At 35.3% G+C, this 13,946-nt stretch overlaps 1 protein-coding gene across 2 annotated transcripts in view; it reads right to left on the bottom strand.

The window, feature by feature from the left end:
* Window positions 1-13,946, bottom strand: part of LOC145242521 (protocadherin beta-13-like) — a 1,864,148-nt gene that overhangs the window by 830,618 nt on the left and 1,019,584 nt on the right. For both annotated transcript variants that reach the window (XM_080105591.1, XM_080105590.1), the window contains one exon: window positions 7,784-10,279. In XM_080105591.1, the coding sequence (XP_079961717.1) occupies window positions 7,784-10,207 (2,424 nt within the window). In that variant the 5' untranslated portion in view covers window positions 10,208-10,279. The remainder of the gene's footprint in view (window positions 1-7,783; window positions 10,280-13,946) is intronic.

Here is a 13,946-nt window from a genome sequence, read left to right as displayed (position 1 = left end):
CAAAACTAATACTTCCATGTTGGCCGGCGAAAATATGATTTATGTATTAAAACATTATATATATATATATATATATATATATATATATATATATATATATATATATATATATATATATATTTATATATATATATATTTATATATATATATATATATTTATATATATATATAGATATATATATATATTTATATATATATATAAATATATATATATATGTATATATAAATATATAAATATATAAATATATATATATATATATATATATATATATATATATATATATATATATATATATATATATATGGGGGTACTGAATTGATTAAAGGGAAAATTATTCCCAACTCGCATTTAGGTAAAAATGCACTTTCATAAATAATTGAATTCATTCAAAACGTATCGCAAAAACAAAAAAAAAATAACAAAATAACATATGAGCAAATCGCGATATATCAAACCTATCGGCGAGATGGACCAGGATTATGTCGATGCTATCAATCACAAGTTGTTTATTGAATCGCATATTGGATTGACAAACATACACAGACTTTACACCCCAGATTCAATAAACAATTCGTGATTGATAGCATCGACATAATCCTCAATAACAACTCCTTCCAATTCAATAAAGATAACTACATCCAAATACTAGGCACAGCAATGGGTACTAAAATGGCACCGACATATGCCACCCTTACACTTGCCTTCCTAGAAGAGACCCTTTATGAAAGGATAGAGCAAAAGTACGGCACAATATAAAAACACTCTTCATAAAATCTTGGAAAAGATACCTAGACGACTGCTTTATCCTCTGGAGGACCACATGGGGGGATATCAAAGAACTCCACACTTTGCTACAAAATTTACACCCAAAAATAAACTTCACACTAGAACAAAGCCCCACAGAACTACCTTTCCTAGACATCCTAGTAACAATCAAAAACAACAACATAATCACAGACATCTACCACAAACCCACAGAAACTCAACAATACCTCCACTTCAAAAGCCACCATCCTAAAAACTGTCTAAAATCAATACCCTACTCCCTAGCACGTAGAGTCTGCACCATAGTAACAGACAGACACCTCCGTTCAACTAGACTGAATGAACTACAAATAACACTGCAGAAAAGAGGATATCCACTACCACTAATACAGAAAGGTATTGAACTGGCTGAAAAAATTCCAATAGACCAACTAAGAATCCCAAAAGAACACAACAAAAAACAAATTTTAGCATATGTCTCTACACACAGCACAAACAACCCAGAACTATTCACACAGAAAACAAAAACCTTATCCTCCTCAATCAGAACGACAAACTAAACAACATACTTAAAACAACAAAAATAATAAAAAGCAAACGCCAACCCAAAAACTTAAAACACATCCTAACTTCCTCAAAACTCGTTCCACACACTACAAAAGGGGTTACAAAATGCAACAAACGCGATGTGGAGTATGTGACATAACAATAGAAGGTAACGCATACACATTCAAAAACCCAGCACAAACATTCAAAATAAAAAAGGATCTAAATTGCACCTCCAGAAATGTAGTATATGCACTAAGATGCACAGCATGCAACAAATCCTACATAGGCACCACCAAAAATTTCAGCAATAGAGTGGCCTTACATAAGAGCAACATCAAAATTGCAGATAACAGACACCTCTATGTTTCAAAACACATACACACATGCAGTGGAAACAGCTTCAAAATAATGCCAATCTTCCAAACAGACAATTATTTTTATTTACTTACACAGGAAAAAAACCTTCATCACAAGATTCACTCCTGAACTGAACAGAGCCTAATATCAACACACAAAAACATGAAATGCAAGGCACACTCGCATGCACATTCATATACATATACACACCCACACATAAATCAGAACCGACACATTAAAACACACACATGCACGCATACAACCATTCGCAGACATAACACCTCTATCTCTAATACAACACACTGAACAATACCAACCCTACTTAACCTCGAAACCAACAACACTAGGAAACACCTAGAACCATAGTATAATATCTGTTCCAACACCTCGCTCCCTCCTTAGTCAGTGGAGGAGAAACCCCTCATGACTGAGACAAATATCATCCCTTCTATCATCCCCCTCCCATACCTATACCCCTCCAATTGGCCCCTCCCCTCTGGGGAACAAAATCTTCCCCACACTAGGAACCGATCCTGGGTCTGGCCATACCCACATGGGGAGACAAATAAATAGAAACATTAAAAAATCCCCAATACATATTTTTAAATACACCCTTCTATCTAAACAAACATAATATAAAGAATACCCGAAAAGACTGAAACGGAAAATCACAATACTAAAATCCAAGAATATCAAAATAGAATGAAAGCACCCTTACCCTTATTTCAGAGGAGCTGGTTCTCCCCCCCTCCTCACACATACACATTAGTAACGATCTTGGATCACAGTCACCTTCCTAGGGAAGCAAATAACCTCATAATACTATAAAACAGTACACACATTCTCAAACCAATAAAAGAAAACACACACACACACAGACCCTACCCTAAAGGAAAAGAAAAAAAAAACAAGAAAGAGAGAGTGAGAGAGAAAAACACAACACAGGAGTGACCACAGCCGAGGTCAACGGCCTCGACAAGCCCAATAAAAGAGTAATAAAAATTGCACATTCCAATGAATATTAGACACTAACACGCTTCCACCCCTTGGAAACACTTCAAATGAACTACGAAAATGCCATTTTTACATCTCCAACACATTTGAAAATAATTTCTGACGAGGACGCTTCACAGAACGTCTGAAACGCGCAAAAACGATTTCAATGATTTAAAAACATTATTACAATGATCCAAACACAATTCTCAATGAAAAACCAAGACACGGAATAATAAAATAATGTTAAAAAATACACATTGTTGGTGACTACCCCCTTATTTAAATATACATCCATCTTTCTTTCGTTGGAATTTCTTAACCCATTTTATATATATATATATATATATATATATATATATATATATATATATATATATATATATATATATATATATATATATTAGCAGCGTTGCCCAGTCGTAAAATATGATATTTTAATTTATGCAGATTTCATATCTATTATTATACAGTCAATTATTTAAGATTATATTGTACCCGATTAGGATTTCAAAAATAAAACAAAATATGACTTGAGTTCTATCAGTTAGAATCAAAGCCAAGCCGAAAACAGCAAAACATAGTTTCATGTCTATAATTTGAGCAAAGACTGAAGTTTATTTGTACTCTATATGGTTGGACTGTGGAAAAGAGTATGAATTTCATTACGTACAAGCTGGTTTCCATGACAGCAATGTTTTCGATAGACAAAATGCAAGCAAGCGCGGTCGGTCGGTCCACAGAGTGTTATAATTATATGGATATATATAATGATTGTATTGTTATTGTTTCCTAGATGTAAATCCACTGATAGTCCGATCTTTACCAAAAAAAGTATTCAACGACAAGCAGCGTACAAACATACTATTTCTATTTGTACAAACATTATTAGCTACACATGTGCATACATGTTTCTGCTGCAAATCATTTATACAAGTACAGTCACGATTATAAGTAGGTGAGTTCAGAGAGTAAATGAGAGTGATCAAAAGTTCCAGTAAATGGCTAAAATTGATGCTGACAACCCCACCCCCACCCCAACCCCAACCCCACAGGCATAGATAATCAGGTTATTTGGTAGAAGGAGGTTGGCCTCACAGATTTTAAACACTCGATTCCACTTCTCCTTCGCCTCAAACCCTTTATTTATTTTGTTCTTTCCTGATGTACATAAGAATACTTTGATAAATATGTTTTAACTTAAATAGGGATGGTATAATAAAATTGTGGGGGTCTGCATTCGCGCCTGGCCTCCATAGAATGGAAATAGGCACAAACTTTAATAAAGACTTTTCATATCTATCTGTGTAAGTATACTTTGATAATTATGTTTCAGTTTGAAGAAATATGGTATAATAAAATTATGGGGTGTTCGTTCGCGCCTGGCCTCCATAGAATGGAAATATGTCACAAAGTTTAACAAGGTTTTTTAATATAGATCCACAGAATATTGTGATAAGTGCTTCAGTGTGAACAGGTATGGTATAATAAATTATGGGGTTTATCTATTTTATTTTTACTTTCATCATATTTTGCTTTGGTTTTGATACCCCCAAATTCGAAGCTATCTCTTTACAACTCTTCTTTTTCATAACCTATCATACTTTCATAAATCAGAGTCCATTTTCTGTAGGCTGTTTTTGAACCCAGTCAACGACAAGTACTTTTGCTAGTATATATATATATATATATATATATATATATATATATATATATATATATATATATATATATACGTATTCATACCTATATAAAACGTTTATATACCCCCCATGCTTCCGTTCAGTCTTGAAAGACAGAGGATAACCCTTAGAGGCAGTAGCGTGGTTAATTGTGAGGCAGAGGTTGTGTAATCCCAAACACACCTCTCCAGAATCGGCACTGTTTGAGTCCAGTGGCAAGAAGAAGATCAGAATGATTGGAAACAATGCCGAGATAAGCGGAGAGCGCATACAGCACCTGGAAGTCCCAAATGGTCACCCATTTAGTACTAACCAAGTGTGTCAACGTGATTAGTTTATATACACGCAGTTATATATAAACACATCTATCTATATCTTTAAATTGAGTTGTTGTAGCACTTACATTGATATTAAAAGTCAATTAAACCGGTTACTTCTACGCATGTACAAATTATATGCTGAAGCCACTTAAATTTAAACATTTTCTTATCCATCTGTCTATAGCTCAAATGGTAATTACTAAGGCAGTGACGTTAATAGTTTTGGTTTCGATTATAGCTGATGGCATTCAAGTCGTTTTGTGAACTTTTGAAATCATTATGATATATTGGGTACACTATAATAATCAATACAGTATTGCCTATATATATATATATATATATATATATATATATATATATATATAACAGCATATTCTTTTCATTTTTTTTACTCTTCAGTGTGTATCTGTTGGTATATTATATTCTTTTATAAATGATGTGGTTCTCGGTTGATTAACTGTGTCTGTGTCAGATATATATTCCAGAGTCAATACAATGAAAAGAATATGTTGTTGTTATAGCCCTATAGATTAGTATAAACAATAGAAAATAAATTGATTTGTTTTTCATTTCGTGAGTTGCTGAAGATTTGTTTGGATTTTTAAAAGCCTTTTAAAAGGCAGATCCACTGCAATGAAACTATGATACGTCTCTGAAATATGTAGCATATAGTTTTTATACAAATAATTCGTATATATATTAGTGATGGAACGATTCTAATATTTTTCCCGATTCCGATACAATTACCAATTCCGATTATTTTACAAATTTCTAAATATTTAACAATAGAGTTGTTATTTATTTCCGATTACTGCAAAGACACATGTTGAATGTGCAGATATTTTCTGTATCGTAAAAATGCACATGTTAGTGATGATCTATAAAGTTTAATTTTAATTGTACTTTAAAATCAATAGATATTGATTATTTTATCATTAATACCAGCAGCGGAAGATTTTGCTTTAAACAAAATAAAATAAAAATGACATTTAGAAGAATCGTTATTGACTTCAGAAAATCGGTACAATTTTTTCCGATTCTGATACTGATTCCGATACCCCCAAAATTCCAGTTTTTCCGATTCCGATAATCGTCCCAACACTAATATATATATATATATATATATATATATATATATATATATATATATATATATATATATAAAATTATCTACTATAATAATTAAATACCCACAAACACTAGAATTTCATCCTTTCGGGAATGTTCAGTGCAGGGTGTCACGATTAACACCGGTCGACAGAATCGAACCCGGCAACACATGCCATCTCTAGCTTGATTAGCAAGGACCGTATCCATTCGGCTTCTGTTTACCGTGTGAAATAACGTTAAAATTTAAACATTTTATTAAAAACAATTTTTTATATCAGTCAGAGTGATCTAATCAGTATACGATGATCTATGCATAAGAGCTAAATTGACCGACTTAATTCAACTGAGAGTGCTCAACGATAAGAAACGAGTCGGTTCTCTCTCTCTCTCTCTCTCTCTGAACACTTCCTCACACCCGAGACTATTCTTCATCTTTATACATCAACTATCAGATTATGTACGGAGGACTGTCGTTGTATTTGGCCTCGGGAATCTCTGTCCCATTTGCGGATTCTTGATAAAGTGCAGCAACATATACGTAATTTGATTGGCCATACTCTTCTTCTCTGCAACCTCTCTCTCTCTCTCTCTCTCTCACACACACACACACACACACACAAACTCAGACATGATGTTGCTAGTCTCAGTCTTTTTTTATACATATCATTATTGCAAAGAATTTGGAAACATTTAAATTGTTGAATAGATAGTCACTTCTGGTTTTTAGATTTATAGATAAAAAAAAATTAAACTTTTATCCGCTATTTAAATCATATAATATTATATATACAGATTAAAACAACATTACTTTAACAACAATTAACTATAATGTTTATAACAATTTCGATTAATGATACTATATGGTTTTATTTGCCGATGGCACCTTGCTCTATACCAGACATGCCGGGGAAAAACGAATGTGCACATATCTAAGGCAATGTCTAAAACCTTAAAAAATGACTTCTGGTCTATAGTGGAATGAGAGCGTAAATTGATGGTAACATTTAATGCTACTAAGACAAAGCTACTTTCCTTCAATAATTACAAAGAACCTTTCCAGCCACTGCTTTCCATGGATAATAACATTCTAGTTGAAAGTTTATCATTCAAACTATTCGACTTAATCACAGGCAAAATAAATTAGAACAAATACACAGAGGACATTGCCAAGGTTGCTGCAAAAAAGATAAGCGCATTTTCCATGCTAGAATATTACTCACACCTGAGTCTCCTATATCGCTACAAAGCCACCATCCGCCCGTGCATGGAATATTATTGCTATATATAGGCCAATGCATCCATCATTAGTCTCTCTTCCTCTCTACAGGACAGCGTCCCAAAAATAATCTTCACTTTAATACGTCCTACACTGTCAATCAAACTCCAAACCTATCACTCAATGTTGCATCGCTAACCTTGATTTACAAGTACTTTAACGGAATGTGCTCTGACAAACTCTTAGCACTGGTAACCCCCTCTCCTCGACATAAATATTCCTAACTAATCCAGCAAGCAGCAAAATCCTATCCCTTTACTGTAGATGTCTCCTGATACCGGAGATCCTTCTTGCTATACTTTAGAATTCCCTCCTGGTATCCTGCTTCCCCGACTGAACTAACACAAAAACATTTAAGTGTAATGTGAACCGATATCTAGCTGCTCAACTCCCTACTTACAATGTCTCTGTAGGCATGGCCCTTAATCCACAGTAGCCTCATACGTAGCAGTAACAATTTGCCTTGTTTGGGAGTGAATATAAGTAAAAATAAAAAAGATTCAATGTGGAAATCTTGTCAGAAAAAATGGAATAATTTAGTAAAAAAAACAAAACAAAAAAAACAAAAAAAAAAAAACAAAACAAAAAAAATCACAGCTTAAAAAATACAACGAAACTAAAATGAAAATAAAAACTCCCGAGCAACGCCGGGTAGATAAAACTAGTTGTTTATAATTATCAAATATCTAAAAGCAAATAAATTTACTAAAAAAATGCACCATGGTCTTACCTGATATATAATGTCTGGTGTTTTCTGCATTTTTCTCCCTAACGATGAAGATTTCTTTTGATTGTTCTGCAGGATGAATCGTTTCTTCTGTCGTGTTGATGGTGTATTCTGTGTCACGTCAGGGTCAGTGGCCCTTGGAACATAATTATTGGGTCGGCTTATTTCCAGTGAAGACAGACCTGTCAGGTGAACTTGCTCCTGTGATCCTTTCTTCGACAAACTTACCTCGGACAAGTAAGGATCATTCCTTTGTTCTTTGCACTGTATGAAACAGATCGAAATCGTGGCTGTAACCGGCACGGACACTATTACAGCCACTAAAACGATCACAATCAGTAAATACATGTGTATACGGTCGTCCGTTTTCGTGTAGACACTATTTAGCATCCCCGAGGTTTCGTTGGTCACAAACAAGATTAAAGATAGGTTAGTTGAGGCTGAAAGTGTAGGTATTCCACTGTCCTTGACCGTGATGGTTAGCTGATAATACCCAACATCTTCTTGAGAGAGAATCTGGCTGAAAAACAGCAGGCCCGTGTAAGGGTTAAGCGTGTATAACTGTTTTTCATTGCCGGCCGTTATTTCGTACTTTAGGAAGGCGTTCTCCATGCTGTCCTCGTCGACGGCTTTCAGAATAGTGATATTGTTTAAAGAAATTGGATCGTAGAGGACATCCAGGGTGTAAGGGTTAAGAGGCGGAAATGTAAAATATGGAGCATTATCATTCTCATCCCGTATTTCTACCAAAACGTTTACCGTCGTGTTCAGGGAAGGAATTCCATTATCCTTGATCAAAACTTGGAACTCGTATCGATTTTGAATTTCATGGTCTAAAGATAAAAGGGTAGCAATAAACCCATCGCTGGATATGGAGAAGGGTAAGTTTTCATCATTAGTTAATAAAGAATAGGTTAATTGACCACTTGACCCAACGTCAGGATCAGTAGCATTGATGCATCCAACATAGTACTTTGCAGGTTGGTTTTCATAAATCCAAAATTTGAAACTATCCAATAAGGCCTGAGGAGCCACATCGTTAACATCCATTACCTTGATTGAGAATTTGCTTTTATTTTGTAAAGGAGGTGATCCCTTGTCCTTGCAGCAAATTGTGATTTCATGGTTTTCCTTGGATTCTCTGTCTAACGAATGTTTGACTAAGATCTTATATTTCTTTGTGCCTAAGCTCTGAAGTTGAAATTTCTCATGGCTAAGTTCACAGGTGACCTCACCGTTTCGTCCGCTGTCGTCATCAACGACTTTCACATAAGCAATGAAACTTCCTACCTTAATATCTTCAGAAATGGTTGTAACGTTATCGGTTGACGTCGACACGAAATTCACATCGATCTTTGGCGGATGGTTCTGCCGGTTGACGACATTCACAAGAACCATGGCGATTGATTTCAAAGGCGGGATCCCCCCATCAACGGCTTCGATGTACAATTTATAAGGCAACTTGGCGACGGACCTGAATTTTTTGTAAAGGAATATCTCACCTGTGGATTCGTTTAATCTGAAATGCGTTCTGGCCAGATGTGACGTGTCGGAACTAAAAGAATACGTAATCTTGCTGTTGTCCTCGGAATCAGAATCATTTGCACTTACCACCAAAAATGCCGACGTTGTATTGTCTTCGTTTAGAATAGAAACATTAAAGACGCCCTGCCTGAACGTCGGAGGGTTATCATTTTCGTCTTTGACGGATATAAAAACTTCTAAAACACTTTTGTATTTTGGTAACCCATCATTTTTAGCACTTACTTCTACTTTATAAGAAGTTTTACTTTCCCAGTCTAATTTCTTTTCAAGGCGTATTGCCAGTACTGATTTTCCGTCAACCCTTTTAGATTCTACTAATGAGAAAGGTTGGTCGAAACCTTTATGTAACTCGTAAATAATTTTTGAGTTAACAACTCCTACATCTTTATCAACCGCATTCGGGATGGATATCTTCGTCCCCGGGCTGTCTCGTTCCGAGAATTTTATATTTATTTCCGCCACAGGAAACTCCGGCGAATGGTCATTAACATCTTTAATGATGACCTTGACCTCTAAAATCTGCATAAAAGACTCTGCCCTCCTAACGGCCACGTCAACAATTATAAAACATTCCACATTGTAAGTACAGAGTGATTCGGCGTCCAGCATTTTCGCGGTGTATAATTTCCCCGTCTTTTTTGAGGTGCGGAACAACGTAGTGCCATCTGCGGAGCTTTGCTGCAGGATGCTGAATGTAATTTCTTTCCGTTTCGGAGCGTGCCCTTCATCTCTGTTTTGCCGGATGTTTTCCATTAGGTTGGAATCTCTGGCCAAGTCCCCGACAAGAGTGCCGGGCTTCCTGCCTTCTTCAATGACGTAGGTCAGATCGATAGTGAGACATAAAGAAGCAAAAGAGGTGACAAAGATGACGGTCGTCCACATTTTCGATGTCAAAAGTCACAAGCAGTTTTTCTTTGTTTATTGCGCCTAGTTGGGAATATTCACCATTCAATTCTGAAAAAAAGGAAAGAAATAAAAACAGTATTTTATACATCGTTTAAATCACAGTTAATTTACTATACAAAAGTAAATTGTGCCAAACATACTCAACATATGTTATAAAATTATAAAGGGTAAACCATAGAATAGATATGCATTATTTTCATTAAGATATAAGGCATAATCACGTTAACGCATAGGATTGGTTTCTCGTATTATTTGAATTCATCGGACTACTGTTCTCACCGTGATTTTCACAAATGTTTCGGTCAATGTAACCTCCGACCTTCTTTCAGGTGTATATTATTGAACTCGGGAATGTTTCTGTTGAACTCGGGAATTTGGAAGGACCCGTGGTACAGTGGTTAGAGTACTTGGAAAAATCAATTGTAAAAAGTGATATTCTCCTGAAGGTTCAAGGTTCAATCCTCAGTGTGGGCGACCGAAAAATACAATTACGAATTACTTAGAACCTCTATTCAGTCATGGTTAATGGAACAAGAGCACGCTACCCCGTGAAGTAAAGAAAGGGTTCCCCTCGAAATTCCGTCCAAATTCCCGAATTCAACAGAGACATTCCCGAGTTCGACAAGATACACCAGAAGAAGGTCGGAGGTTACATCGAGCGAAATGTTGTGAAAATCACGAGCAAGATGAGAACAGTAGTTGGATGAACGCAAATAATACGGATAACACATAGGTTCTCTATGCGATGTTCAGCGCTGTATGTATTATCTAAATAATGATAGATAGATCATATATTTATCTGGAAATTGCTCCAGACAAGGCAGGAAGCGACCCGATGTAAGGAGCTATAAAATACTTCAAGGTCAAAAAACTATCCAACAATAACGTTTATAGATTAAGACCAAGAATGCAGCAATTCTTCTCCCTTTGTCAGAAACATCACCTATGGACTAAAGTGCAAAAATAAAGGAAGCAAGTGTTACAAGGCTACAGAAAGAAAACCAAAGGTTCATTTTCTACTCTCTTTATCTTAGTATTATCGTAATATTAGACACAGTAATCATAATATCAGACAATCACAATATTCAGCACATGATGCAAAAATGCGAAGACAAATAATACCGTAGTTTGGAGTAATTGCGCCTAATCCGGGGTGGGGGGTAATTGCGCCTAATCCCGGGGGGGGGTGTAATTGCGCCTAATCCGGGGTGTAATTGCGCCTAATCCGGGGAGGGGGGATTGCGCCTAATCCGGGAAGTAATTGCGCCTAATCCGGGGCGCGAGGGGGGGTAATTGCGCCTAATCCGGGGAGTAATTGCGCCTAATCCGGGGGGTAATTGTGCCTAATCCGGAGGGTAATTGCGCCTAATCCGGGGAGTAATGTCGCCTAATCCAGGGGGGGGGATTGCGCCTAATCTGGGGGGGGGGTAATTGCGCCTAATCTGGGGGGGGGGTAATTGCGCCTAATCCGGGGGGGGGTAATTGCGCTAACTTTTAAAAAAGTGCTCTTTATGCGTGTGATTGCCAAAATAGCATGTTTAGCTAATTGACGCGATTACCCCGGACTTGGCGCAATTACCCCAAAGTATGTTAGGTGTTATCTAACTCATATTTTTTTAATGGAAATTGCTCCAGACAAGGCAAGAAACAATCTGTTATATAAGGAGCTAAAAAAAACCCAAAAAAAACAAGAGAAGAAGAATACTTCAAAGTCGAAAACTTACCAACGATAAGTGTTGTGATAGATTCCCAACTAGAAAACAACAATTCTTTCCCCTTTGTCAAAAACAGCGATCATGGAATATGAGGACATTATTTTATTGGTTGTTAATAATTTGGACAATTGGTTTTGTTTTTAGTTTTGTTCTACAAATTTCTAGATAGCAAAGCAAGTACTTTTATGGGTCTAATTTTTAGCTATGCATTATGATTGTTTGTTTTTTAAGGGAAATTGCATGACACCATTTGATGTAATGAGCTAAAAATGCACTTCAAGATCCAAAAACAGCCATGATAGATTTTTCCATAGACAAACAAGGGCAGATGAATCAAGCATTAGTTCCAGTTATTTGATTAGTGTGTTCGCTTAAATTTAAATTTATTAGGATCAATTAGGTTTCAAGCACCCTAGAAAATAAACAAAATGTGAGATGTGCCTTCGGATTTACACCAGTTTTTTTTTTCTGGTTGGTATATGCGTACTATAAACAGATGAATAATAAAACGACAATTTAGCACTTTAAAGCGTACAATTTAGCACGTTTAAAGCGTACAGTTTAGCACGTTTAAAGCGTACAATTTAGCACGCTTAAAGCGTACAATTTAGCACGTTTAAAGCGTACAATTTAGCACGTTTAAAGCGTACAATTTAGCACGCTTAAAGCGTACACAAGCTAAAACATTGAACATTATATTTTGACAAATGAGGGCAACGATTCGTTTGTTTATTAAAGATTTTTTTGTAAAAAAAAGTTTATATAAAAAAAAAACGCATAAAAATAAATATTTAGTATATCCCACATTGTTTTTCATGAAACAAATCTTTTCCTATATCAAAAGCTGGCATTATAACAGAAAACAAAACAACTCAGACTGAATTTCGTATTTTCTGGGGTCTTTAAAACTTCATTAATCTATCTATTATTACACTAAAGTTGATTTAATCAACATTTATTTCTCTAAGGCGTTTTTTCTTATATATATATATATATATATTTTTTTTTTTTTTCACCATTTATATAATAAAATTATGTTGAATATTTCTGTCTACTTCCAGACAAAATTAGCTTTTTTAAACACAAGCGCTACATAGAATTCCAATATGGTCATCCTTTATGCCTATAATTGAGGCATGTTTTCGGAAATCCCACTTCAATCGATTTCATAATTTCTTACATTAATTCCTGCTTAACTGACTCTCACAAAATAGCCATCCATAGAGGAAGTCGAAGTAACAAAAAGAATACTCCCAACACCACTAACTTACAGCGGGACTGCCTCTTTATACGATAATTTTTACAAAAGGTATTTTCAAGATACACCGGGAGAAGGTCAGGGGTTACATCGTCTGAAACGTTGTGAAAATAACACTTAAGGTGAGAACGGTAATCCAAATAATGCAAATAATAAATACTAAAATGTTGAACATTTTTTTTAGAAAAAATTTCTATGTAAAAGACTGAAGAATTATGATTTCACTAGCAGGACCTGTGGAAATTCTACAGTGGACTCTTCCATGTGTAATATATTGATGTTGGCATTCTGTGGATGTTCAGCATAAATGGAGACGCCCTGATATTATTATAGCTCTTTTGTTAAAACTGCTAAAGTATTTATCTACGCTAGCATGGACGCCCGGCATAGCCTGGTCGTAAATACGCTTAAATATGATATTTTAATTCATGCAGATATCTTATATATTATTATACAATCAATTTTCTATCAATATAAAGTTGTGATTTCAAAAATAAAAAAAATATATATCCATATGACTTGGGTGAAACAAAAATATATATTTTATCACTACTGTGTAGAGGTGGGATTTTGCTGTTTGTTGGATTTATCGGGGATATTTACGTCGAGGGGGTACGAAAGCTAGTAGTTCATCGGAGCATCCACCATTAAAATACTTATAAAATAGGCAGAGAGATGCAACATTTCGTTGATGGGACAGAGGTTTAAGCAGAGATGACAGTTCATGATCTGTCAGGTTAAC

The sequence above is a fragment of the Euprymna scolopes genome, chromosome 21 (assembly GCF_053919585.1).
Source record: "Euprymna scolopes isolate OS-2025 chromosome 21, ASM5391958v1, whole genome shotgun sequence".
In the NCBI taxonomy this organism is placed as follows: domain Eukaryota; kingdom Metazoa; phylum Mollusca; class Cephalopoda; order Sepiida; family Sepiolidae; genus Euprymna; species Euprymna scolopes.
This window is presented reverse-complemented; position numbering and strand designations above follow the sequence as displayed.